This window comes from Myotis yumanensis, unplaced genomic scaffold, assembly GCF_028538775.1.
Source record: "Myotis yumanensis isolate MYYU_CA2020_CCGP unplaced genomic scaffold, mMyoYum1.0.hap1 SCAF_5, whole genome shotgun sequence".
Lineage (NCBI taxonomy): Eukaryota > Metazoa > Chordata > Mammalia > Chiroptera > Vespertilionidae > Myotis > Myotis yumanensis.
The window spans coordinates 93,844,375-93,872,335 of record NW_027223756.1 but is presented as its reverse complement, the minus strand read 5'-3'; the positions used below and the strand labels follow the sequence as shown (position 1 = coordinate 93,872,335).

General features: G+C 43.9%; 1 protein-coding gene across 2 annotated transcripts in view; it reads right to left on the bottom strand.

Moving 5' to 3' along the window:
- PIWIL2 (piwi like RNA-mediated gene silencing 2) overlaps positions 1-12,288 on the bottom strand; it is a 55,977-nt gene extending 43,689 nt beyond the window's left edge. For both annotated transcript variants that reach the window (XM_070414085.1, XM_070414086.1), the window contains exons 1-9: positions 12,100-12,288; positions 10,672-10,759; positions 10,387-10,525; positions 9,691-9,894; positions 7,621-7,731; positions 5,041-5,158; positions 4,597-4,721; positions 3,709-3,789; positions 3,028-3,141 (exon numbers count right to left, since the gene is read on the bottom strand). In XM_070414085.1, coding sequence (XP_070270186.1) covers positions 3,028-3,141; positions 3,709-3,789; positions 4,597-4,721; positions 5,041-5,158; positions 7,621-7,731; positions 9,691-9,894; positions 10,387-10,525; positions 10,672-10,759; positions 12,100-12,288 — 1,169 coding nt within the window. The remainder of the gene's footprint in view (positions 1-3,027; positions 3,142-3,708; positions 3,790-4,596; positions 4,722-5,040; positions 5,159-7,620; positions 7,732-9,690; positions 9,895-10,386; positions 10,526-10,671; positions 10,760-12,099) is intronic.
- Positions 12,289-27,961: the final 15,673 nt, after the last annotated feature.

The window sequence follows — 27,961 nt, the reverse complement described above, 5'->3', positions numbered from 1 at the left end:
GGGAAGAGAGGAGAGAGAGAGAGAAACATCAATGTGAGAGACCCACACCAATTGGTTGCCTCCCTCAGGAGCCCCAGCTGGGACAGGGAACCTGCAACCCACATACATGCCCTTGACCGAAATCGAACCTGGGAACCTTTCAGGGCGTGGCTCAACACTCTAACCACTGTGCATGCTGGCCAGAGCTTATTGGTATTCTTGAGCACTTACTACATGCTAGGAATAAACTAGGGCTGGGTGTACTATGTGAGAGAAAGAGACAGAGACCCCAGTGGTTAAGAAGAGATAGAATAAATCATTACAAATTCACCCAAAAAAGTTTGAGCCATCCTCAACCTCTCTTTTACACCCCACATCAGTCAGGAAATTGACTGAGCGCTACTTTCAAAATATATCCAAAAGCAAACCACTTCTCAGCACCTCCACTGGGTTACAATAGCCTCTTGGTTGGTCTCCCCACTTCTTTCCCATCCTGCTAGTTTATTGTCCTTACACTCAATCACACCATGTCACTGCTTGGCTACAAGGCCTGTATTTCACTCCAGGTAAAAGCTAAAATCTTTACATTAGCCTTACAGAGCTCTGTCGTCACTCCTCCATCTGCTCCCTCCTTCCACTATTCTGACCACGCTCTAGTCTAGCCCTTGGCTTCCCTCCCTCTTCTGGAATGAGCCAGGCATACTTCTGTTTTAAGGCCTTTACCCCAGCTGTCCCTCTGCCAAAATTCCCTTCACCCATATATTCACCCGGCTAACTCTCTTACCTCCTGCAAGAGTTGGCTCAAACGAGCTTGACTACTCTACTAAAAATTACAGCTTTTCCCTCCCCACCCCGGCCTCTATTACTCCTCATCTATCTCATCCTGTGTCCTACCTGTTCTTTCTTCAGTGGCTCTCATCACTTCTAGTATACTATATAACTTACTTATTATGCTTATTATTTATTTATCTAAGATGACTACAAGATAACCTCCATGGGGAAAGGATCTTTCTTTGTTCTGTTAACTGATATATCCCAAGACTCTGGTACACAACTGAAGCTGAGTAAAGGAATGAATAAATTTATCAGATAAAGCAGAGATTTATAAACCTAGTAACACCCAGTAGTTGTACACAGCTGGTGGGAAAATAAACTGAATGAATAAAACTTCTAGAGGGTAATTTGTCAATATATACCTAAATATCTTGTTATATTAAATAGTAGCAGCCCAGTGCATGAAATTCATGCATGGTCCCCTCAGCCCAGCCTGCACCCTCTTGCAAACTGGGACCCCTTGGGGGATGTCTGACTGCCTGCCTTGCCTGATCGCCCCTAACCACTCACCTGCTTGCCTGATCGCCCCTAACCACTCGCCTGCCAGCCTGATCGCCCCTAACTGCTCGCCTGCCAGCCTGATCGCCCCTAACTGCTCGCCTGCCTACCTACCTGATCACCACTAACCACTCACCTGCCTGCCTGATCGTCCCTTCTTGCCTGCCTGTCTGATCACCCCTACCCACTGTGCATGCCTGCCTGATCACCCCTAACTGCCTCTGCCTCGGGACCAGCCAACGCAGCTTCGTCCAGAAGGACGTCTGGAATGATGTCCAGAAGGTCGTTTAGCTGTCTGGTCTAATTAGCATATTACGCTCTTATTATTATAGATTAATTTAAAGTCTTTGAAAAGTTCAGCCTTTTCATGAACTAATTCCATTTCTAAGTACACAGTCTAAAAAATGAATCACAGATGCACTTCATGTAGCCATTACAAATTATACACATCTATACTTACTACTGTACATATTTGCTATAGTAACACACTTAACCAACTTAGGGTGTATTAAACCAAATCTTCTTAACCAGAGACTTAAATACAATTCCCCCTCTATCTTGGCAGGACTTATGGAATGGCGCACTTCCATTCAACATTCTTCATTTGTTCTACAATTTAAAACTCAATCAGAACAATGGCTATTATGTATTACTAGAGGCCCGGTGCACAAAAATTTGTGCACCTGGGGGTGGGGGGGGTCCCTTAGCCCAGCCTGTACCCTCTCGAAGTCTGGGACCCCTCGGGGGATGTCCACCTGCTGGCTTAGGCCCACTCCCTGGGGGATCGGGCCTAAGCTGGCAGTCAGACATTCGTCTGGCAGCCCGGGAGCCCTCAGGGGATATCCACTTGCCAGCGAGGAGTAGGCCTAAGCTGCAGTCAGACATCCCTAGTGCTGGTGAGGTGGGAGAGGCTCCCGCCACCACCGCTGTACTGGCAGCCGTCAGCCTTGCTTGTGGCTGAGCAGAGCTCCCCCTGTGGGAGCACACTGACCAGTCATTCCCAGGCATTCTGCTGTTAGGGTCAATTGCATATTATCCTTTTATTATATAGGATAGAGGCCTGGTGCATGGTTGGGGACTGGCTGGTTTGCCCTGAAGGGTGTCCCGGATCAGGATGGGGGTCCCGCTGGGGTGCCTGGCCAGCCTGGGTGAGGGGCTGATGGCTGTTTGCAGGTTGGCCACAGCCCCTTCAGGGTGGGGGTCCCCACTGGGGTGCCTGGCCAGCCTGGGTGAGGAGCTGATGGCTGTTTGCAGGCTGGCCAAGCCCCCCAGTGGGGACTCTCACCCCATGAGGGTGTGGCCATCCTGGGTGAGGGGCTGATGGCTGTTTGCAGGCTGGCCACAGCCCTCAGCCACCCAAGCTCCCAGTGGAGGCTGGCTGGAAGCAGGTATCTGGGATTTATTTGTCTTCTATAATTGAAACTTTGTTGCCTTGAGTGGAGCCCACAGCCAGCCAGGGCAGGCAGGAAGCTTGGCTTCCTCCATCACTGGGGCAACCAAGCCTCCTGCTTGCTCCAGCTCCGTGGCTGCTGGCCGCCATCTTGGTTGGGTTAATTTGCATATAGTCATGCTGATTGGCTGGTGGGCGTGGCTTTTGAGTGTAGCGAAGGTACAATCAATTTGCATGTTTCTCTTTTATTAGATAAGATTACCAGCTATTACTGAGCTTTTCAGAAAACTGTTAGCTTGTTAAAAGTGGATCCCACCATCACTCACATGACGTCCAGCACAGAGTCATTGCGAATGACCTTATGGGAGACATCAGCTAGCAGGAAGAGACCGCCATCTGTCCTCCGGATGCTAGCTGCATAGCCCGGCCAGATCTGCAATCTGAAGAGATAGATGAGCTTTACCTCAGGGTTTAAAAGAAGCACAGACACTTCCATGGCCCCATCTGAGATAATACTTGGACACTGTCCTTCCCCAGTAACAACAAGAAAGCACCAGGAAACAAATTCAATTAAATCAACATCACTGTGAACTTACTAAAATACTAAACTATAGAGGAGATTTAACTGGTAAATTGTATTCACTATCATAAAATACTGAGATTTTTGTCTTTAATATGGTGATTTCAATGAAAAATTTCTTTCCAGCCCTGACCGTTTTGGCTCTGGGGGGCTTGGCCAGCCTGCAAACAGCCACTGAGAGCGTTGGCCTGAAGACTGAAGGGTCCCAGGTTCAATTCTGGTCAAGGGCATGTACCTTGGTTGCGGGCACATCCCCAGTAGGGAGTATGCAGGGGGCAGCTGATCGATGTTTCTCTCTCATCGATGTTTCTGACTATCTATCCCTTTCCCTTCCTCTCTGTAAAAAATCAATAAAACATATTTTTAAAAGAAAAGAAAAATTTCTTTCCAGACATTTGTAAGTGAGGAAGAGGAAAACACCACCAACCTGTGTTGCTGCAGTACCATAGCACTCGTCGGGTCATAGAAGTTTCTCCCCACAAGCTTCATATCTAAAAGTTTCATTACCCTGAAATAAAGAGCAAGAATGGGTTTTCTAGTAGAATAATCCAAAAAACTAAGCTCCATTACTTTTAGCTACATTTCCTTTGGAAGCCTAAAGGGTCCGAAATGTTGGTGTCCTTTGTACAATATAGCTTCTATCATGAGAACACTCTTGACAAAAGAATGAGAAAAATTACCATGGCATTTATCTTGGGGTATATGTAACTGACTATAGCTTTTCCTAGTTACTAGGTAACCAAAAATTGAGTTGACTTTCCAGGCTCAATTTATATTATTAACTAAAAAGCATGCAAGAGAGTCAGTTTCTAAATTTGTGACTATCAATCTGGCAAAGAAAGTTATGTTTGTTCCTGGCAGTTCAGCTTACTAGGTAGAAATTAGATTCCATGTTTCATTAAAAAAGAGGTGGTTTGGAAATAACATTATGAAAATTAGAGAGTGTTAAAGTTTAAAAATTATGAGCTGTCTACATCCAAAAATTCAAGGGACTGGGAAAAAAATTACTCCAGCAAAAATCTTTACCACTACCTCTCTAAGTAGTCCCATCACTAATACCATTAAATATGCACTTTAAACACCCGTTTTTAAAGTTCCTGAGCCCATCCCACATCCAATTAATTCAAACCTACTTTCACATACCCAAATCTGATAAATCACTAGAGATAACTTCTGAGTAACTAAGCCTCAGTATCATTCAACTCATCTACTGGTACATACACTTGTAGTGTAGTAGCATCTAAGCTTCTTGAAGAGCATTGTTACAAATACAAGACTGAGGTTAAAGAAAGTAAAACGGCAGCTGTTTTCTCACCGACGGAAAACAACATTGTAGAAGGGAATGCACAAGTCAGAACAGGGCTCCAGGATCTTGGTCAACTGAATCTTAATGCTGATCTCCGCACCATCGGTTTTCCTTTGACTTTTTAACTCGAGAACCTAATGAATAAATATATGCAAGTAAAAAGTAATGACGAAACTACCAAGCCCTAACCTAACCCAGAAAACACTAAAATATCTTTTCTTAAAATATGAACTCTTAAACCACTCTTTGTCACTGAAGTCAAAAGCTTCCTCCAACCACCCCTCTTATGTAAGAGACTTCTTGAAGAACATAAATGTAAAAGTTTCTCAGTTTGTCATTTCTTTGTTACGGAGAAGTTTAACTCCCCTCTAAGAATAGGAAAGTACAACTCAAATATTCAGGAAGTTTATGATTTGCCACCATTCAAAGCACCAGAACACTCTCAGGTCTCACTTGTTGAAGCTTAACAGGTAAATAGAGAATGGATCCATCAAAAGCAGTGACGTTTCCAGTGACAGCTTGATGGTCCTTCAACATGCCAAACTTCATGCTTTTGCACTCCACATTGGGGCTAGAAAATAATAAAGAGGATTTTATTTTAATTTGATTAAAACAGATGTGTGACTACTGCTCCATCTAGTGGTCATATTAAAATTTCAAATACTATATGTGACTAAAAAAGAACTTTGACCCAAGGATACTTGCTCACAAAAAATAAAAACCCATAATTCCACCCACCAGAGACAAATGCCTTAGCATAGGATACATTCTTAGTATACATTCTTCCAGAGTTTAGACCACAGAGTCAAAAAACTTACTGTGTAAAGGGTCAGGTAGTAAATATTTTAGGCTTTACCGGCCATATGGTCTCTGCTACAACTACTCAACTCTGCCAATATAGCAAAAAAGCTCTGTAAACCAGTAAATATGGCTACATTCCAGCAAAACTTTATTATGGAATTTTACTCTAACCTTTTTTCACTCACAGAAATTTCAACTTTTTATTGATTCATTACCACAAATCTTAGTTATAAAAACTCTAGTAGCTCCTTTGTACCATGATTATCCCATTACCTTACAATAATACAAAACCTTGTTCTATAACTGCGAAGTTTAAACAAATCCAAGGCTTAAAAGAGTCAAGCATATTCAAGAACATGAATAAAGATTAAAAGTGGTAATCCAATATAGTTGTCCCCAAAACCAAATACTCACATGCTAACATTATATTTCAAAATGCTTCTTTAAAAAAGTCATATACATGCATTTATATGAATATAATATTCAAAGATGTCATTCTAGACTTCCTGTAGTACAAGGAAGATACAGTACGATCAGTCCACTGTAACACATCTGCTCAGTATTCTCTCAGTGGCCTGGCATCCTCTTCACATTGTCACCTCAAAGGTCCAGATCTACAATCTCTAAATGTATAGAATTCATGTCTTCTCCTGGTCAATGCAGAGACCCTTTAAGACTCTTATACTCTTTTCTGTTTCATTAACATTTGTCAATCCATTTCCAGATAAAGGGTTCTTCTCTCTTGTTAATGCTCAACTCCTTCCCTTACTTCCAGAACAGGCCCATTCCCGTTCCCTTCCACTCTCCAACGATCAATTTCACCCTCTTTTCTAGATACTTCTCTTCCCCTGTCATATGTGCTCAGCTCTACTTTCTTATCTCATAGAAATCTGTAAAGCAATCCTGCTACCCTCTTTAATTATCATTCAATTTCCCATTCCTCTACAGACTTTTAAAATAATGGCCAATTTACTGGCTATTCCTATGCTCTCCTTTGTTCTTCTTCTTTTTTTTTTTAATGTATTTTATTGATTTTTTACAGAGAGGAAGGGAGAGGGATAGAGAGTTAGAAACATCGATGAGAGAGAAACATCGATCAGCTTCCTCCTGCATACTCCCTACTGGGGATGTGCCCCCAACCAAGGTACATGCCCTTGACCGGAATCAAACCTGGGACCCTTCAGTCTGCAGGCCAACGCTCTATCCGCTGAGCCAAACCGGTTAGGGCTCTCCTTTGTTCTTTTAGTCTAGTTTTTTCTTTATAACTTTAACAAAGGGCTAGAAGATTACCAAGGGTGCTCTTAGAAGCAAATTTAATAACTTTTTTTCTGTAGCCAAAGTCAAACTACCTGTTCTCCATTCAAATGGCCCTTCCTTTGGTCTTTATAACCTGTCTTCAGGGTATTTTTCCCTAACTTCCTTGCTTCTCTTTCACTCCACTTCTTCCTCTTGTACCAATTAGTAATTGTCCTTCAAAAATCAGTCTTCCATCTTCCTAGTTTCTCCACAGATATTCCAAAACACTCATTTTCACAATTCTAGCTAATAACCTCCAGCTAATATGAATTTTTAATTTTAAAAAAGTACGTTCAGTCTAAAGTTATTGATATAACATTGAAGTTAGTTTCTCTCATTTTTCTCACCCTCAAATTTAACCCTAGGCTGTCACTGGAGAGCTGTCAATTTTTTTTTTCAAATATATTTCTTTATTGATTTCAGAGAGGAAGAGATGGGAGAGATAGAAACATTAATGATGAGAGAGAATCATTGATCAGCTGCCTCCTGCACACCCTCTACTGGGGAACGAGCCCACAACCCTGGCATGTGCCCTTGGCTGGAATTGAACCTGGGACTCTTCAGGTTCTATCCACTAAGAGAGGGAATCTTTAAGAAGAGGGATACAAAATTACAGACACAAAATAAGTTAAAAGGTCTGGAAGGGGGTTTATATAAGTACAAGGCCCTGAACTTAAGCTTCATTGACCTCACAGTAAATCACCTCTAATCTCATGCATAAAACTGCACCTATTAAGTTAAAGTTTGAATTGGTAATATAAATAAATAAATAAGTTAACCTTAAACTTACTGCAAGGATTCAAGTACATGTACTATTGTGGGGGTGAGGGGAAAAGTTCATCAGAAATTACACAAAAAAATATTCAGCTATTCCAGGGGAATGATTTCATTACTACTAAGAAGTGAACAATACAGAGAAAAAAAACCTGTGAATACCTGAAAGTCACATGATATTGATAAACTGCTTCATTATGACACTGTATTTTGATAAGATTCAATCCCAAAGGTTGAGGTATTCCTTTTGATCCTTGCTTCACAAAAATCTCTCTGGAAAATAAAAAGCAAAAGCACCCACACATACCAAAACAAAACCAAACCAAACCAAACCACACACACACACACACAAAAGTAAGATAGGGTAAAGTAATATTTTACATTTTGCTTACAGGTACACAAAGCAAGAATTGAGACATACAAAAGCAAGCTCTGAAGGCTAGTAGATAAATGAGTAGCAATCTCTAATTAAAGAAGCAAGGTCATCCTATTTGTCCTAGTAACATCACTAGGATAAACTAGGCCAGCTAACCTAAGAATACAAGAATGCATTCTATAGAGAAAAATGAATTGCTGAATGTTTTTCCTAAATGATTTCCTTATCTTCACCATGACAAAGAATTGGGAAAGAAACGGAAAGCCACAAGTCCACTCTCTGGTACATACTATCTCTATGTCATAAATACCATTTCACTTCATCAAAATTGTCCCACCTCTTTGTCATTCTCCCCATGAGCAAAAAAACAAACGAACAATCTTGCAATACCTATACCCCATGGAGGACTTCAGACACCACAGAAACAATGTTTATAATACTATTAGAGGCCGGTGCATGAAATTCATGTACTGGGGCGGGGGGGAGGTCCCTCAGCCCGGCCTGCACCCTCTTGCAGTCCAGGAGCCATCGGGGGATGTCCAACTGACGAGTTAGGCCTGCTCCCTGGGGCAGGCCTAAGCCATCAGACAGACAGCCTTAGTGCTGCCGTGGAGGCAGGAGAGGCTCCCGCCACCACCACTGTGCTCGCCAGCTGTGAGCCCGGCTTCTGGCTGAGCAGCGCTCCCCCTGTGGGAGTGCACTGACCACCGGGGGAAGCTCCTGCGTTGAGCATCTGCCCCCTGGTGGTCAGTGCGTGTCATAGCGACCAGTCATTCCGCCGTTTGGTCAATTTGCATATTAGCCTGTTATTATATAGGACTAGAGGCCCAGTGCATGGATTCATGCAACAGTGTAGCCTCAGTGTAGCCTGCGGGGATCGGGCCAAAACTGGCAGTCCAACATCCCACCGAGGAATGTAGTAGGGCATGCAGCAGCAGGCAGCCGGGCAGGAACCTGAGCAAGGCCAGGTGGCGCGCTGCTCCCACTTATCCTGGCCCTGCTACACCTGCTGCCGCTGCCACTCAGGAGGCTCGCTACTGCTCCGCTACGGTCTCCACACGCCCATTCTAGGGCAATACCAGCGCACCCATGACCAAGAAGCGGCTGTGGGCTCGTGCCCAGTCAGTCCCAATGCCAGTCCCGATCCCAGTCCAGATGGGGGAGGCTTGTGCCACCACAGCTGTGCTTACCAACCATGAGCCCATCTGCCCCCTGGTGGTCAGTGCGCGTCATAGTGACCGGTCAAATGGTTGCTTAGGCTTTTATATAGACTAGAAGCGGGGTTCCCTCAGCCCGGCCTGCGCCCTCTCGCAGTCTGGGAGCTCATGGGGAGCAGGCCTAAGCCGTTAGTCGGACCTCCTTAGTACTGCCCTAGAGGCAGGAGCCTGGCTTCTGGCTGAGCAGAGTTCCCCCTGTGGGAGTGCACTGACCACCAGGAGCAGTTCCTGCGCTGAGCATCTGCCCCCTGGTGGTCAGTGTGCATCATAGCAACCAGTCGTTCCGCTGTTCGGTCGATTTGCATATTAGCCTTTTATTATTATAAGACTAGAGGCCCAATAAATGAATTCGTGCACTGGTGGGGTCCGGCCAGCCCGCTCCAATGAGGGCCAATCGGGGTTGGGCTGGTGGGAGGGTGTGGGATGTCAGCTGGCCCTGCCCCCAGGTGGGGAGTGATTGGGGGCTGATGGGGGGGGGGGCAGGGGAAGGTTGGGAGGGGGCCAATTGGGGTCCTGATTGGGCCAGTTGGCCGCTGCAGTGCACGTGAGTGGTTCCAGTCACTTGCCTTTTATATATATAGATGCGAAGGCTCCCTTCCATATCACTACCAAGCAGAGAAGGCTGATCTCCTGACTTACTTTTCCCTGTGCTCTGCCGTCCCCAGTGAAAGATGATCCAGAGAGTTTAGTGAGGATGGAGGTGGAGGTGGCAGTAATGGCTGCTGGGCAGGACCCCGAGAAGGCATGCTGGTAGCACTGGGAGCCTTGTATATGCCTCTGCCTATACCACAAGCTGCTCTTCCTAATGGTAATACAGGTACATCCGAATTCCTTCCAAGCATTCTGAAATGTTAAAAAGAAGCAAATCAGGACTTTCTTAATCATATTTCTATCTCTGCCCCATCTAAATAATTCCCTCAAGTCTATGTTCTCTTCCTGGAGGAGTCAGCAAGAGGGACATAAGCCTTGGGATTCTCTCCAAGTCCAATATGCCAATATGACTCACCCACCAACTGCTACTAATATTGACTCTCAGCCAATTTTCACAACAGAATTGAGGTGGGCGTTTGACTCCCTTAGATTAAAGAACCACTGCAATCAGGTTAACTTTTAAGAGGGCAAATGAAGTTGTGAAGTGTCCAGTGAAGAACTACTTTTTTACCCTTTTCCAATCATTAACTGGATCACTATCTGCTCAGTGCTCTTGAAAAGTATCCATTGTTTAATTTAAAACCATGCATTGTGAGCTAATCCAACCTTTTTAGAGTTGCCCTTTGGACTTGCAGAGACATTTCATCTAAATTTGACAGCTCCCTGTAAAGGGAATTTACCCACCTATTCCAACCAACGCAGGCCTCTGCCATCTTGCTATCACCAGCAGCCAACACTGATGGATCCAGAAAAGTGTGACGAGGTTCTTCCTTTTCCTTATGCACCATACTGATAGCCAAGCCTCGACCCAAAATGCCTCTACCTGAATGGAAGGATCAAGCCCCAGCTATAACTGTGAGTTGAACATGTTGTAAAGTATAGTTATTTTTCTGAAGATAAACTGTATGAATTTAAGAATAAAGCAAATATACATACCACCATGTTTTCTCAAGTTAGTGTTTTACATACCTAAAGAAGGCATTTCTCGCTTCAGAGGGGTCTGGGACACAGTTTCAAGGCCCAGTCCTTGGAACATGGAGACCAAACCCACAGATTCCTGAGGAAAGTCAAAGAATAAAGCCATTCCAAGATATGGTTTAAAACCCCAGAATCACTGATCGTTTTCTTAAAGTCTTGGTAAATAATAAAAATCATCTTCTTTTTTAATTTATTGATTTTAGAGAGAGAAAGGAAGGGAGGGAGAGAGAAACACTGATTTGTTATTCCACTTATTTATGAATTTAGTGTTTGATTCTTGTATGCGCTCTGACTGAGGATCAAACCCATAACCTTGACGTATTGGGACACCGCCCAACTGACCTACCCAGCCAGGGCCAGTATATGGTGTGTGTGTTTTTTTAAAAACCTCCAACAAAACTTGCTATTGTTTTTCTGTAGCAGTCTTAAATGTTTACTGCTGTCTCATTAATTCGAACTGCCACACATAGACCTAACCAATTCATTTGAGTAAAAATACAGATTACTGTTATCGATTTTTCTTTTTACAGGGTATTATATTTGACACTGTCAACTCTACTTGAAACTGTTGTACTGTGTTATTAGGTTTTCCCTATATTTGCTAACTCTTATTTTTTAAATATATTTTATTGATTTTTTCACAGAGAGGAAGGAAGAGGGATAGAGAGTTAGAAACATCGATGGGAGAGAAACATCGATCAGCTGCCTCCTGCACACCTACTACTAGGGATGTGCCCGCAACCAAGATACATGCCCTTGACCAGAATCGAACCTGGGACCCTTCAGTCCGCAGACCGATGCTCTATCCACTGAGCCAAACCGGTTAGGACTCTTTATTTTTTTAGATTAATTATAGACAAATAACATCTTGAAATTTCTGTATAACTAGGAGATACAAGCAGTAGCAATAGCTGAAGATCCTCTTTTTTAAAGATTTGGGCAAAGGAAAGTAAATAAAAAAAAATAAAAAGATTTGGGCAAAGAGTCTTCTAAAGAAAGAGCCATTCTTAACAATTATTACCTTAGAGGCAGGAGTGACTGCCAATACCTCAGAGTCAAATCCAGAATAAAAATCTAAACACTCAGGAAAGAGCAAAAGGATGTATCTTTAAACCTATCATTTATATATTTATATGTATATTTATATAAGCTAGAGGACTAAGGCATTTATCCAAATCCATCTACATTCATTATGAGGCACTTTTTCTAGACTCCCAATTAGAATTTGAAATATATGCCCAGAAGATGCCACTACTTGTTAAAGGAAAAACAAAAACAAAACCCAACCCACCAAAAAAACCCAAAAACCCCAACCCTTATTTTCATATCTAAGACTTCACAGCTGTCCAAGTTCTCTGAAATCCCTCATTTTCTCTGATACGCTACATGCTACTACTAAGTGTCCAGACATGGTCTTACCCGTTGTGCCGTCCCGTTCTGTGGGTTTGGTTCCTTGGGCTTTCCAAATATGTAGCCTCTGCCTACAGGCCTTGCCCTGCCCAGAGCTGAGTCCAAAGGTTTAGGAGCTTGTAGCCAAGAGCCTGGCATCTGTACACACTGAGCTGGGTGCCCAGAAGGGCTCCTGAAGGGTGGTCGGACAGGATCCATTGAAAGGCTGCAGAGGATTCGGGTGCAGATCCTGTTCTGATTAATCACCTGCCAGCATTTTATAAATATTAAAGATTCCCGATTGCTTTCCTTTTCCTTCAAGACAGACTCACAAAGCATTACACACACACACACACACCTACTTTGGGTGATACAACCAGCCTCCTGTATCACGTTCACTTCAAAAGCTTCTATGTATCCCAAATTATTCTAAACCCTCCCCATGAGCAATCCTTTAGACTTAGAGGCTAAGCCCTCCTTGAATTTTCCTATATTCTCTACCCTAAACAGCCTCTTTGAGGACTCATTCCTACATTAACTGTTTTAGAAAGAAGTATATTTTATGGATGAGCATGAGAAAACATACAGTTAACACAGACATATCGTAATATTGTCAACAAATATTCCCATATTTTTTTTCCCAGTTTATTATCACATGAAACGATTCCATCTCCTCCTTGATCTCCTTAGTAGAATCTATGCATCTTACCCAATTCCTTTCTCTAAAACAGTGGTTCTCAACCTTCCTAATGCCGCGACCCTTTAATACAGTTCCTCATGTTGTGGTGACCCCCAATTTCATTGTTACAAATTGAACATAATTAAAGCATGGTGATTAATCACAAAAACAATATGTAATTACACGTGTTTTCCGATGGTCTTAGGCAACCCCTGTGAAAGGGTCGTTCGACCCCCAAAGGGGTCACAACCCACAGGTTGAGAACCGCTGCTCTAAAACTTTCCAAATCCACCAAACCTTTTCTGCTTTGAGCCCACAATACCTGCTAAATTTCAGGTGACGTTTAACGCCTTTTTCTCTCCCAGGTAACCAGGAATGGGGCTCTTCCTGCTTCCCAAATCTCAGGTCCTCCTCAAAACCACTTCATCGCCTGTAGCTTTCAGGAATCCTTCTTTAAGGGACTTCCTTCATTGTCCTGACCCACCTCTGACCCCTGAAGCATCTTTCTTCTTTTTTTTAAAATATATTTTATTGATTTTTTACAGAGAGGAAGGGAGAGAGACAGAGTCAGAAACATCGATGAGAGAGAAACATAGATTAGCCGCCTCCTGCATACCCCCCACTGGGGATGTGCCCGCAACCCAGGTACATGCCCTTGACCGGAATCGAACCCGGGACCCTTCAGTCCACAGGCCGACGCTCTATCCACTGAGCCAAACCGGTTTCGGCCTGAACCATCTTTCTTAACTGAAAATTTACGTAAGCCTCTTCTTAACTTCTGCAAGCCTGTTTTACGGATTCGCTGGAGAAACCGGGTCATGCACATAAAGAAAAGACTGACAGGCAATTCTTCAGTCAATACTATAAACGAAGGCGGTCCAGGATCTACCAGAAACATTTTTAACTAGCCTATCCTCTTTCACACTAAAATGGCAGGGTATGCCCCCCTTCCTCAAACACTGTCCCCTTCAATTCCTTAAACTCCTTTACTGAAGGGCAATCAGTTTCCAGAACCATCAGCTGCCTACACGGGACACACTGAGGCGCTTGAACACCTACCAAGTAAGGCTTTCTGGAACCTTCCCCGTGCCCCGCCCGCCCGCCCTCACCTCCATCCGCCCCTTTCCGGATGTGGGCACCTCCTCCAGGCCTCCCTTCCGGTTGGTTAGCAGATGGCTGCGGGGCTGGCAGGTCCCACAGGGAAGGGTCCCAGGACAGGCTGGCGGCTTGGCCTACCGTCCCCACTCCCGGTGGGAGCTTGATGGGGCGAGGAGGATGGGGGCCTAACCGGGAGGAGCCCCCACCCCCCACGCCGCCCCCACCCTGAAGGCAAATCCTACCCTCCTTCCACCTCCGAGAAGCGCACCATTCCCCACACCCGGAGTTCCTGCCCACCATTTTGATCCACGTAACACTCACGCCCATGAGTCCCTCCCTCCTTCCTACCTTTTCGAGACCCTGCGTCCTCCTACACAACCATTTCCCTCCCCCGGCCGCCCCCTCCCCCAGCCCACGGCCCCTCGCGCCTGGGGGTGGGGGCCGTCCGCAGTGGGCGTGGAGGGACACCACGGCCACCACAAGCTTTAGGGGAAGCCCACGGGCCTGCACCGGAGCGACCTCGGCCTTCCACACCCGCGTCGTATCCACTCACCAGGGCCCTCACCCTCCCCCGGCTCCGAGGACCTCAGGAAAAGACTGCACTCAACGCACCTGCCACGCCCAAGAACCCACATGGTCAGGCTCCAATTTCCCGTCCTCTCGCGGGGCCTCAGCAACTGAGCCCATTGGCCAAACGACGTGCCGCTCACAAGATCCAGCGAACTCATTGGCTCGCCTGCAAAAAGAGCCACACCCTGTCTGGCAGCCCCGCTCCTGTGCCAAAAGGGTACGTAGAAACGGGCCGGGGGCGGAAGTTAGGAGTGAACCTAAGCGTCAAAATGTGTCACGTTTTAAAGATCCGGACTCCCTTTCTGTAGGCAACTCCTGTAAACAGATTTAGCTTATACGCTCAGGCTGAAATTGACTTGCCTCGTCCTTTCCGGTTAGAGCAGCGGTTCTCAAACTGTGGGTTGCAACCCCTTTGGGGGGTCGAACGACCCTTTCACAGGGGTCGCCTAAGACCATTGGAAAACACATATATAATTACATATTCTTTTTGTGATTCATCACCATGCTTTAATTATGTTCAGTTTGTAACAATGAAAATACATCCTGCATATCAGATATTTACATGACGATTCATAACAGTAGCAAAATTACAGTTATGAAGTGGCAACGAAAATAATTTTATGGTTGGGGGTCACCACAACATGAGGAACTGTATTAAAGGGTCGCGGCGTTAGGAAGATTGAGAACCACTGAGTTAGAGGATATAGGGTTATGGTGGTGAATTGGAAAGAGTAAACGAGTTTGCATTTAAACACCTAATTATGTGATCTCTGCGCCTCACTTTTCTCATTTATAAAATAAGAATAAAAGCATCCATTTATAGAGTTGTATGGGCATACACATACATTCATGAGAGGAGGTATGTCAAATACTTAGCACAAGGAATAGATTGCCTGCAATAAATGTTGCCTATCGTTATTTTTTTATGCTTAAATCTGTGAGCCAAGAAGAGCTTTCTTCAAACGATATAGAAGTATTGGTGTTTAATTCTGCTATAACTGAATATTTTCACCCAAAGAAATACATTTCTCCCAACCATTTTGCCAAATAATTGCATCCTTTGCCAACCCCAATGTTTCTGAGGTGATTGGAGTCAAGATTCAAGAGACTTTGGCTTACCCTGTAGAGACATGCAAAAGCTCTGCATGGTATAAGGCAGAAGAAGGTTTTTCCAAGCCTTAGATATCTCATATCTTGTTTTAATCCATACATCCAAGGACTCTCCTCTCCTTCCCAATAAAGTTTGAAAATTACTGGAGCAGGAAGATTTTCAAAGCAGGAATCTATTGGCAGAATACCTCTTTGCTCTTTATAAATATTATTTGTTAACATTATCCTATGTAATAAAAGGCTAATATGCTAAGTGTCTGGTCGACTGGTCTGTCATTCAACCAATCAAAGCATAATATGCTAATGATATGCTTAAGGCCACTAACCGCTCGCTATGATGTGCACTGACCACCAGGGGGCAGACACTCCGACTGGTAGGTTAGCTTGCTGGTGGGGTCTGAATGATCCGGACTGAGTGAGACAGACTGGGCTCGACATGCCCTGGAGCCCTCCCATGGTCCCTCCCCTGCTGACCAACTTCCCGCATTCCTCCCCAGCCCTGATCATGCACTGGTGGGGTTCCTTGGCCTGGCCTGTGCCCTCTCGCAATCTGGGACCCTTTGGGGGATGTCGGAGAGCCAGTTTCAGCCCGATCCCACAGGTCATACTGAGGGACCCCACTGGTGCACGAATTCATGCACCAGGCCTCTAGTATCATATAACATTGTTAAGTTCTTCTACTGCACAACCTTATGTTATAATAACATATAGGCAGTATTATTTTGTTGCCCATGCAAATATTTAGCAGCAAGTGCACTCGAAAACAGTTATACAGCCCTGCAGGTGTGGCTCGGTGGTTGAGCATCAACCTATGAACCAGGAGGTCACAGTTTGATTCTGGGTCAGGGCAAATGCCCAGCTTGTGGGCTTGGTCCCCAGTAGGAGGCAGCCAACCTATGATTCTCTCTCATTATGGATGTTTTTACCTCTCTCCCTCTCCTTTCCTCTCTGAAATCAATAAAAATATTTTTTTAAAAAGTTAAATAAGGTCATAAAGATAGGGCCCTATTCTGATAGGATTGATTTCTTTAAAGGAAGAGACACCAGAAATCTGTCTTTCTCTCCATGTGAGCAGAGGAACAGCCATGTGAGGACACAGCAAGAAGGTGGCTGTCTACAAGCCAGGATGAGAGCTCTCACCAGAAACCAAATTTACTGGTGCCTTAATCATGGACTTCTAGTCTCCAGAACTGTAAAAAATTAAATGTCTGTTGCTTAGGCTGCCCCATCTGTGATATTTTGTTATGGTAGCTTTAGCTGACAAATATGATCATAATCCTCAGCAAGGATGTCATAGTGTAAGTGCCTGAGATTAAGCTTTTGATTGCCAAGGCACACATTTCGAAGACACCCATCTTGAATAAACATATTGTCAGCCAAACAAGTAGATCAAGAACTAGGCTGCCCCCACCCATGAAGTCCCCCTTTTAGAAAGCCCTAGGTAACCTAGATAAGTGACCTATTGAAAGCCCCTACTTCTCCCTTCCTGGACCCTAATTTCTGCTCTTATGTTTTTCTTTTCTTTTTTTTTTTACTCTTCACCCAAGGATATGTTTGTTGATTTTATTGATTTGAGAGAGAGAGGAAAAGAGAGAAAGAGAGAGAGAGAGAAACAGAGAAACATTGATGTGAGAAAGAAACATCGATAGACTGCCTCCCCTACATGCCCTGACCAGGCACCAAACCGAAACCTGGGTATGTGCCATGACCGAGAATCAAACCCACAAACCCTTTGGTATAGGAGGACAACCTACCACCAACTGAGCCATCGGGCCAGGGCCTGCTCTTATGCTTCAAATTTGTCAATAAAGAGTGAATCCATGAAACCTTAGGCACCTCACCCTCCACCCTAATGAAGCCAGAACCCCAGGTCTGCGCTCTCTTCCCTTGCCCCGATTACATTGCTGTGTACATTCCAGGATTTGTAAGTCATAAACCTTGCTTTTTCCAATTTCCCTGATGGTTGTTGCTGAGGTGCATCTTGCTATCACAAGAACCCCAGCTATAACATTGGCCCTTATCAGGAAATGTCTGTGGGGACTCATCACAAGACAGGCTGAGACTAACACAAAACAGATGTGGCAAAATCTGGAACCCTAATACATCCCTGCTGGGACTGTAAAATGGTGCAGTCACTTTGGAAAACATTTAGCAGTTTCTCAAAAAGTTAAACAAGAAATTATTGTAGGAATAAAAAATTCCATTTCTGGCCCTGAGTGATGTGGTTCAGTTGGTTAGAGCATCGTCCTGTACACCAGGAAGTCACAGGTTCAATTCCCAGTCAGGGCACATACCTAGGTTTAGGTTTGGTCCCTTCTGAGGTGAGTGTAGGAAACAACTGATTGATGTTTCTATTCTCACTCGCTCTCTCTCCCTGTCTCCCTCTCTAAAAAAAAATTCCACTTCTTGGTAATTACCTAAGAGAAATGAAAACATATATCCACGCAAAACTTGCATGCAAATGTTCATAGCAGCCTTATGGATTTGAGCCAAAATCTGAAAATAACTTTAATGTCCATCAACTGGATATGGATAATAAAATGTGGTATATCCACACAAGAAGCAGATTCAGCAAAAAAGGGAACAAACTACTATGCTATGCCATGGACGAACCTCAAAACATTATGTTAAGTGAATCAAGCCACACACAAGAGACCATATAGTGTATGATTCTATTTACATGAAAAGTCTACAAGACACAAATGTATAGAGACAGAATGCAGAGTAGTGGTTGCCTGGCCTGGGAGTGGGAATGAGGATGACCTGTCAATGGGCCTGAGGGATCTTATTAAGGGAAATGAAAATGCTTTAAAACAGATTTATGATGGCATCTGGGCCACTCATTAAATTTACCCCAATTATTTAATTGTACACTTGAATAGAATAAATTTTATGATGTGTGTAATATATCTTAATAATCTATTTCTTAAAACTCACATTAAGAAACAAGTTACAATGAACAGGATCAGACCCACAAAGACTTCAAAAAATCATTGGACACAGAATATAAATACATTTTTAATATATTTTAAGAAATAAAGGTGGCTCCCTGGCTGGTTTTCTCAGTGGTTAGAGTATTGGACCTCAGACCAAAGGGTCTTGGGTTCAATTCCTAGTCAAGGGTACAGACCTGGGTTGCAGGTTCAATCCCCAGTCCCAGTCGAGGTGTGTGTGGAAGACAACCAATTGATGGGTCTCTCTGGCATCGATGTTTCTTTTTCTCTCTCCCCCTTCTCCCTCTCTTCCACTCTCTCTAAAAATCAATGGAAAAAAATATCCTAGGGTGAAGATTAATAAAAGAGAGAGAGAGAGAAAGAAATAAAGATGGCAATTAAAACCATGAGTAAAGAACAAAGGCTATCAGAATTGACTAGGCAGAGTTAAAAAGATAGAAGTTCTAAAAATGAATAACATAAAATTGAAATTAAATATTCAGAGCAAAAATTTCACAAGAGAAAAGACATGGCTGAAGGGAGACATGAATTAGAAGATAAACATGAAACAATTACCCAGAATGTAGCACAGAGAGACATAGAGATAGGAAATAGACAAAGAGATTGAGAGACTCGGAGAGCAGAGTTATGACACAAGGTCCAACAGAGTTTGAGAAGGAGATAATGTAGAGAAAAGAGGGAAGACAATAAAGAGTTAAGGGCTGAGACTTTTTTAGAATTGATGATACAATGTTTTCGAATTAGGAAATCAAGTGAAAACACCAAAATGAAGAAATATGACCCCAGAGGCAAGTCTGAGATGAATAGGAATCATAGGTAAAGTAGTTGATTGAATAAATAACAATGGGATCTAATAGGTGGGTGGCTTAGCCTAGATTCCTCAGAAAGCAGAGCCTGACACAAAGGTTTAGTACAGGATTGTATTGGGGAGTGTGTTCTTCGGGAAAACAATGGACCAGACAAATATTAACTCCAAAACAAACAAATAAACAAAGAAAAAAACTCTGGCCAAGTGACTCAGTTGGTTGGAGCATAGTCCAGCACACCAAAAGTTGCAGGTTTGATTCCTGGTCATGGCACATACCTAGGTTGTTGGTTCGGTCCCCACTTGAGATGAGTAGGGGAGGCAACTGAGTGATGTTTCTCTTTCTCGTTGATGTTTCTCTCTCTCTCTCTCTCTCAAATTAAAAGCACATACCCAGCAAAAAGTATTATTAGAGAAAAAGAGGGTCATTTAATGATAGAAGATTCAAGGAATTATAGCAATTCTAAATTTATATGCATCTAATAACATAGCATCAAAATATATAAAGCAGCCCTGGCTGGTTTGGCTCAGTGGATAGAGCATTAGTCTGTGGACTGAAGGACCCTGAGTTCAATTCCGACCAAGAGCACATGCTTGGGTTGCAGGCTCAGTCCCCCGTAGGGGGCATGCAGGAGGCAGCCGATCAATTATTCTCATCATTGGTGTTTCTATCTCTCTCTCCCTCTCCCTTCCTCTCTGAAATCAATAAAAATATACTATATATATATATATATATTTGACGAATATTGATGAATGCAAAGAGAAATAGAAAAATTCACCAACATACTAGGAGATGAAAATATGCCTTTCAGTAACTGATTGATCTGTTACCAAACCAAAAAATATATCAATAAGCAAATAAGCAAAAGGTAAACCAAAAAAAATCATTAAGGTCAGGGAAGATTTGAATAACACAGATAAGATGCTTTATTGGTTTTATTGTTTTATTGATGTGCTTGTTTGTTTAATGAACACTTACACAGGGTTTATTAGGTAGTAGGCACTATTCTAAGGATTTTTTTAAAAATATATTTTATTGATTTTTTACGGAGAGGAAGGGAGAGGGATAGGGAGTTAGAAACATCGATGAGAGAGAAACATTGATCAGCTGCCTCCTGCACACCCCCTACTGGGGATGTGCCTGCAACCAAGGTACATGCCCTTGACCGGAATCGAACCCGGGACCCTTGAGTCCGCAGGCTGACGCTCTATCCACTGAGCCAAACCTGTCAGGGCATATTCTAAGGATTTTTGTCAAGAACTGGAAAGGGTTCTGACCTGAATGCCTTCTAGAGTCTTTGTAGTGTCATTGATCTCGTCAGCTAAATTCACATCAGGGACAAATTTCATAGCATTTTTCTAATAGGATAACTGCTATCATGAAGATAACTCCCCCCAGAGTGCACACAAATGACAATTCAGTTACCTTTCATTAATTAAGGGCTGCCTCATTTTGAAGAGATCTCTGCAGCAATATGAGGGCCACATGATCTACTGCTGGTGTTTTCTTATAGTCTCTTACTAGTGGCCCGGTGCACAAAATTCATGCATGGAGGGGGGTTCCCTCAGCCCAGCCTGCATCCTCTCCAATTGGGGACTCCTTGGGGGATGTCCGACTGCCAGTTTAGGCCCGATCCTACAGGGACATCCCTCTCGCAATCTGGGACTGCTAGCTCCTAACCGCTCACCTGCCTGCCTGCCTGATCACCTCTAACTGCCTCTGCCTGCCTGCATGATTGCCCCTAACCTCGCTGCCTGCCTGCCTGATTGCCCCTAACTGCCCTCCCCTTCCGGCCTGATCTTGCCCCCAACTGCCCTCCTCTGCTGGCCTGATCACTCCTAATGGCCTCTGCCTCAGCCCCCACCACCATGGCTTTGTCTGGAAGGAAATCGGACATCCAGAAGATGGCCGGTCGACCCAGGCTAATTAGCATATTACCCTTTTATTAGTATAGATAGATTTTTTAAAAGTATATTTTTATTGACTTCAGAGGAAGGGGGAAGAAGAGAGAGATAGAAACATTAATAATGACAGAATCATTGATTGGCTGCCTCCTGCATGCCAAGCCCACACCCTGAGCATGTTCTCTTGACTGGAATCGAACCTGGGACTCTTCAGTCCACAGGCCGATGCTCTATCACTGAGCCAAACTGGCTAGGGCTAGATAAATTTTTTAAAAATTTTTATTGTTTAAAGTATTACAAATAGTAGTACATGTCTCCTTTTTCCCCATTGACCTCCCCCTGGCCTCCCCTACCCCCTGGCACATGCCTTCACCCCCCACCCCTAGTGTCTTGTGTCCACTGGTTATGCTTAAATGCATGCATACAAATCCTTTGGTTGATCTCTTACCTTCCCCCCCAACCCTCCCCAGCCTTCCCGCTATAATTTGACAGTCTCTTCTATGCTTCTCTGCGTCTGTATCTATTTTTGTTCATCAGTTTATAATGTTCTTTATTATCCATAAATGAGTGAGATCATGTGGTATTTTTCTTTCACTGACTGGCTTATTTCACTTAGTGCAATGCTCTCCAGTTCCATCCATGCTGTTGCAAATGGTAAGAGTTCCTTCCTTTTTATAGCAGCATAGTATTCCATTGTGTAGATGTACCACAGTTTTCTAATCCACTCATCTGCTGATGGGCATTTAGGCTGTTTCTAAATCTTAGCTATTATAATTTGTGCTGCTATGAACATAGGGGTGCATATATCCTTTCTGATTGGTGTTTCTGTTTTCTTGGGATATATTCCTAGAACTGGTATTACTGGGTCAAATGGCAGTTTCTTTTTAATTTTTTTGAGGAAACGCCATACTGTCTTCCATAGTGGCTTCACCAATCTGCATTCCCGCCAGCACTTGTTTGTTGATTTGTTGATGATAGCCATTCTGACAGGTATGAAGTGGTACCTCATTGTTGTTTTGATTTGCATCTCTCGGATGCTTAGTGACTTTGAGCATGTTTTCATATGTCTCATGGCTTTCTGAATGTCCTCTTTTGAAAAGTGTCTATTTAGGTCCTTTGCCCATTTTTTGATTGGATTGTTTATCTTCCTTTTGTTAAGTTGTATGAGTTCACTGTAAATTTTGGAGATTAAACCCTTATCGGAGATAACACTGGCAAATATGTTCTCCCATGCAGTGGGCTTTCTTGTTGCTTTGTTGATGGTTTCTTTTGCTGTGCATTAAAGTGATATTTGAGGAGGCAGTTCCAGTGCTCAACAAACCAGATACCTGTGGATGGTGGACAGTGTGGAAGGTCCATCAAATATCTAGAGTGGCTTGAAAGCCCATTGTGGTCAAAGGTGTGTCATCGTCACACTGCAAATATCCAGAAAGCCAGAAATATAACAAATATTAGTTTAAAGAGTCACAACTGTCTGGCCAGACTCAACAGATTGGACTGAGATAACCACACTGCAAATTGGAAAAATGTCAACAGTGGTGAGCCATACCCAGTAGCCCCAAGAGGGGGTCAAAGGTTCCATGGACAAAACTGCTTAGCCCTGTGCAATGGGCCTCCCTCACTGAGAGACTTTTATTAGGAGTCACAGGCCTGTCATGCAGTCAGAGCTGGTGCATCTAAAACAGAGACTTTTACTTGGTGCCCAACCTATGGTGGTGGGTGTGTTGTGTGTCTGGTTCAATGGTAGGTTTAGGCAGCAAAGGTCTGAGCAGTGCAGGCTCAATTCGCAGCTCGTATTCCAGTTGGTCTCATCAGAGAATGGACCCTCACCATGGGCACCTACATCAGCAGCCATGATTTCTTTCCATGGTTCGTGGCCCCAAAGAGGGAAGTCTATACTTTAACCTGCCAGTCTGTAGTTTTCCAAATGGCCAACCAAACAGCTAGGCATTGTCAGCAGCAAGAGTCAGTAAAAACAGAACAAGGTTCACAAGGCCTACTGGCTGGAGCTGTGAGGGTGGCTTTGAGTTCTGCCTCTTGAGCGGAGCAACCACATCTGTTTTCCATTCCTCACAGCTGGCATTGACACTGAATAGCCACAGCAGCCTAGTGGACACCATGGGTTTCAGCTTCACCCAACCATCCGTGAACTTGGCCTGGGCATTCGGGGGAGCTTCTGTGGCCTGAGAGTCCCATTGAGTGAGGACTTTCCTTCAGGTTGTGGAGTGGAGGGTAACATTTTCCCTAAAGGGACAGCTGCCCCCCCCCCCTCCCCGCTTGTGAAGTGGAAAATGCTAGTCAGCCCAGGCCAGGTACAGACTTACAAATAGCATTTCCATCTGACAAGGCATGTTGGGCCCTCTCCACATTGTTAGTTCTTGGGTCCGAGTTAATCTACCCCCCAAATAGCAGTCACAAGGCTTCTTTCTATGGGTGTGTGTTTTAACAGTCTCAGGTGTTCGGTTTCTACAAGAATCCAATAGCAAGCTAAGAGCTGCTTTTTAAAAGAGGTGCATCGCTTAGCCACGTCAGGGAGGCAGCAACCCTCTCGAGGGACACCTGCAGCGGCGGGGGGGGGGGGGCCTTCTTTGCCAAATGCTCCCATCTCGGGAAAATAACAAATCAGAAAGATTTTTAGCTCAAACGGGTCACAGGTTGTGGGGTCCCAGAGACAGCAGCACTTTTCTACAAGCACCAGGCCCTGATGGTATAATCCTTCGGATGTTTCTGAGCATTCACAGTACATTCATGGAAAACACCAGGGCCCTGCCTGCTCGGTTGGTGAGATCCTTTCTTCTCCCTGGAGAAGTGAGGGACATTCTTCCGTGGAGAGGAAGCCAGCAGACGAAAAGTCCTCTTGTCACTTGCTCAGAAATGTGGTTATTGATTCTTATCACACACTAACAACCAAACACAATAGTCATTCCTTCATTCTTTCAACAGGTATTTATTTGGTGCCTGTTATGTATGAGGAACTATTTTAAGTTCTGGGGACAAGATAATGAACAAAGTGGTCTACTCTCATACAGCTTATGTTCTAGTGCAGTGATGGTGAACCAATGACACGCGTGTCAGAGGTGACATGCGAACTCATTTTTTGGTTGATTTTTCTTTGTTAAATGGCATTTAAATATATAAAATAAATATCAAAAATATAAGTCCTTGTTTTACTATGGTTGCAAATATCAAAAAACTTCTATATGTGACACGGCACCAGAGTTAAGTTAGGGTTTTTCAAAATGCTGACATGCCGAGCTCAAAAGGTTCGCCATCACTTTTCTAGTGGGATAGCAGACAAAAAGGGAAATAATAAGTCAGATGGTGATAAAAAAACTATGGAGAAAAAGAAAGCAGGAATGGGACCTAAGGAGTGTAGGGTGGACAGGGAGTCTCAGAGACCTTAAGGGAGTGAAGAAACAAGACATGAAGGTATCTTGGGAACATGGGTCATAGGCAGGGGGAAATAATGTGAAAACTGTAAAGCTGAATCTGCCTGCTCTTACAGACGTGGCCAGATGGGTGTGGCTGGGGTGGACTGACCCGGAGAGTAGGACACGAGGTTACAGCCATCAGGGAGGATCCCAGGAGGTCTTGCAGATTGAACAGACTTGGCTTCTACTCTGCATGAGATGAGCATGACAGGACATGGCACATTTCCCTGGGATCTCTTCAGCTACTCTGTGGAGAACAGACTGGTGAGAGGTGGGGTGCGAGGGGGTGCAGAAACAAGCCCATCATTTAAGAGGCAAAATTTCACATGAAAGGATGCTAGTTCGGTCAAGAGTGATAATGCTGGAAGCAGTGAGAAGTGATAACATTCTGATAGATTTTTTTAATTATTATTTTGGAAAATATAACGAAAACACCATTATTCCAGCTAAGAAATCACCCTGCAATCATTATTCAATGGACTCAAATATCTAGCCAATATACAAATATGCTTTATTGTCTCATGGTTTTTTTACAGTTTGTTAGAAATGTCAAAGATAAACAAAGCTGGACATTAAAGTAGTGGAAAGAGATTTTATTCAATGACAATAGGGGAAAGAAATGAGCTCTATTCTGATTGCAAAGAGATGACTGGGCCTTTTAAATATATTTTTATTGATTTTGGAAAGGGAGGGAGGGAGGAAGGAAGGGAGGGAGGGAGGAGAGAGAGAGAGAGAGAGAGAGAGAGAGAGAGAGAGAGAGAGATATCAAAGATGAGAATCATCAATTGGCTGCCTCCTGCACTCCCCACATGTAGAGATGAAGCACACAACCTGGGCATAGGCCCCAAATGGGAATCAAACTGTGACCTCCTGGTTCTATAGGTTGATACTCAACTATTGAGCCACACTGGCCGGGAGCTGATGATTTGACATTTTAAAGGGAGAATGGGAGCAGGGTGGGGAAAGGGAGAGAAAACGGGACTTAAGTGGGAGATTACAAAGGGTTGGTCACTGTAACTGTGACTAGGCCAGCAGAATTTGCTGGATGGAAATTATAGAAGTCCTGTCTTCCCAGACATTGAGAGACAAAAGTCCTCTCTATCATGATGATAACCTTTCAAAGGAATGGTTTTCAGTTCCTTGAGCCAGACACCCTGGAGTTACAGATTATGAATGTACATCTCAAAAGGACAGAGGGAGGGTTCACGATTCTAAGCCCTTTTAAGTAAATGCTCTAAGGGAGGTCAGGGCCCTTGGTCAGATGTCAGCTAGAACAAAATGCAAAATTTTTTGACAGTTCTGACCTTTTCCAAATAGAAACTCAGAAGGGACTGGACTGTCCCAGGGACTTGGCCTTAAGCTGCCAGAAGCCATGGTAGTCTGTTCTAGGTGCAGGGCTTTGAATGGAGTCTCCAAGCTCGGTTTCCTGCAGTTCTCAGAATCGATATCTAAATAACATCCTTACATTGCCACTGAGTGACATTCTCTCTCAAATCTTTTATAATCTATGTGTTCATCCTTCACTCTTCCCTTTTTTTGCTGGTCACAGTTTGTTCCTTGAAGAAATTGACTCATTTGTCCTGTCGATACAGTCATGATTTTGCTGACTGGACTCTCATGGGTTATTCTGGGCCCTGCATTTCCCAGAATTGGTAGTTAGGATTGAATTGCTTACTGGACATACAAGAAGAGGCAGGAGATTAGGCAATTGGATGTCAGGCTTGGAGAGAGGCTGGAGGTAATAAGTAGGGAGTCATAGGCAGAGTTGAAAGCCATGATCTGGATGAGATCACTGAGGGAATGAGAGTAACAGGCAAGAGCAACACTCTAAGGCCCGAGCCCTGGGCACTCCCGTGTTTAGAGGTGGGGACACGGAGATACCAGGAAAGGAGAAGAGGAGCACATCCAGCGAGACAATAAGCAACAATTAGGATAGTAACCTCAGAGCGAAGAAAAGACGGTATTTGAGAAAGGAAGGAGTGATTAACTGGCAAATGTGATCATAGGTTCGGTAAATTATGATTGCACGTTTATGTTTGAGTTTGGTAAAGGCCTCACTGGTGAGCTTGAGAAGAGCTGTTGGGTGCAGTGGTGAAAGGCTGATAGGAATGAGTTCATGAGAGGATGGAGAGGAAGTGGGGACAAGTAAAGGCAACTCTTTCAAGAAGTTGTGCTGCAAGAAGCAGAGCATAGTGATCACTGGAGGCCAATGCAAACTTGAAGGGAAATTTGCTATTTTCAAGATGGATCCATAGGAGCCTATTTATATCCTGTGAGCTAATCTAATAGAGGGGGAATCGGTGTGTGTGTGTGTGTGTGTGTGTGTGTGTGTGTCTGTGTGTATTTAAGACTTTATTTTAGAGAAGTTTTAAGTTTACAGAAAAATTGATCAGAAAGTACAGGTTCCCATATGCCCATTCCCATAGTTTGCCCTATTAACATCTTGTGTGTGTGGTATATTTGTTACAGCTGATGAACCAAGATTGATACATTATTATTAAATAAAGTCCATACTGTTCTTCAGGTTCTTTTAAAAAATATATATATTTCTTTATTGATTTCAGAGAGGAAGAGAGAGATAGAAACATCTATGATGAGAGAGAATCATTGATTGGCTGCCTCCTGCACGCCCCCTACTGGGGATCGAGCCCTCCACCCAGGTATGTGCCTTTGACCAGAATCGAACCTGGGACCCTTCAGTTCGCAGGCCAATGCTCTATCCACTGAGCCAAACCGGCTAGGGCATGGTTCTTTTTTTTTAAGGAGGTGACTATATAGTCCAAATATTATTCAACAGTATTACAGATGTCTCCCATTTTCTTCTGTTTTGACCCCCTCCACCAAACCCCTGCCCCACCCCTGGTCTTCCCCATGCTATTGTCTGTGTCCATGGGTTATACATATATGCATAAATGTTCTTTGGTTAATGTCTTTCTATCCACCATCCCCTCCCCTCCACAACTTAGGTCTGTTCCATGCATCCATACTTCTTGCCCTATTTTGTTATTCCTGACCTAAGTTAAATAGATGTAACAGCACTGCTGGTTGGTCCTGTGTCCACTCTTTTTTCTTCTGTGATAATGAACTTTTAGGAGGGTACTTGCTCATTCAAGACCACATCTCTCAGCCTCCTTCCAGTTCTTTCTATGGGTGTGTGTTTTAACAGTCTCCCAGACCCTGCCTTGCCCCTCCCAGACCAGGGTTGACTGTCCCTACTCGGTAATCATGAATGTTATGGGATAGCTCCCAAGAACCTTCCTGAAAGGAAATGAGACACCCCCTGTCATTTGGGGAATATGAAACTTATATTTATCTGGCCGTCGGGGGGTGGTCTCCCATC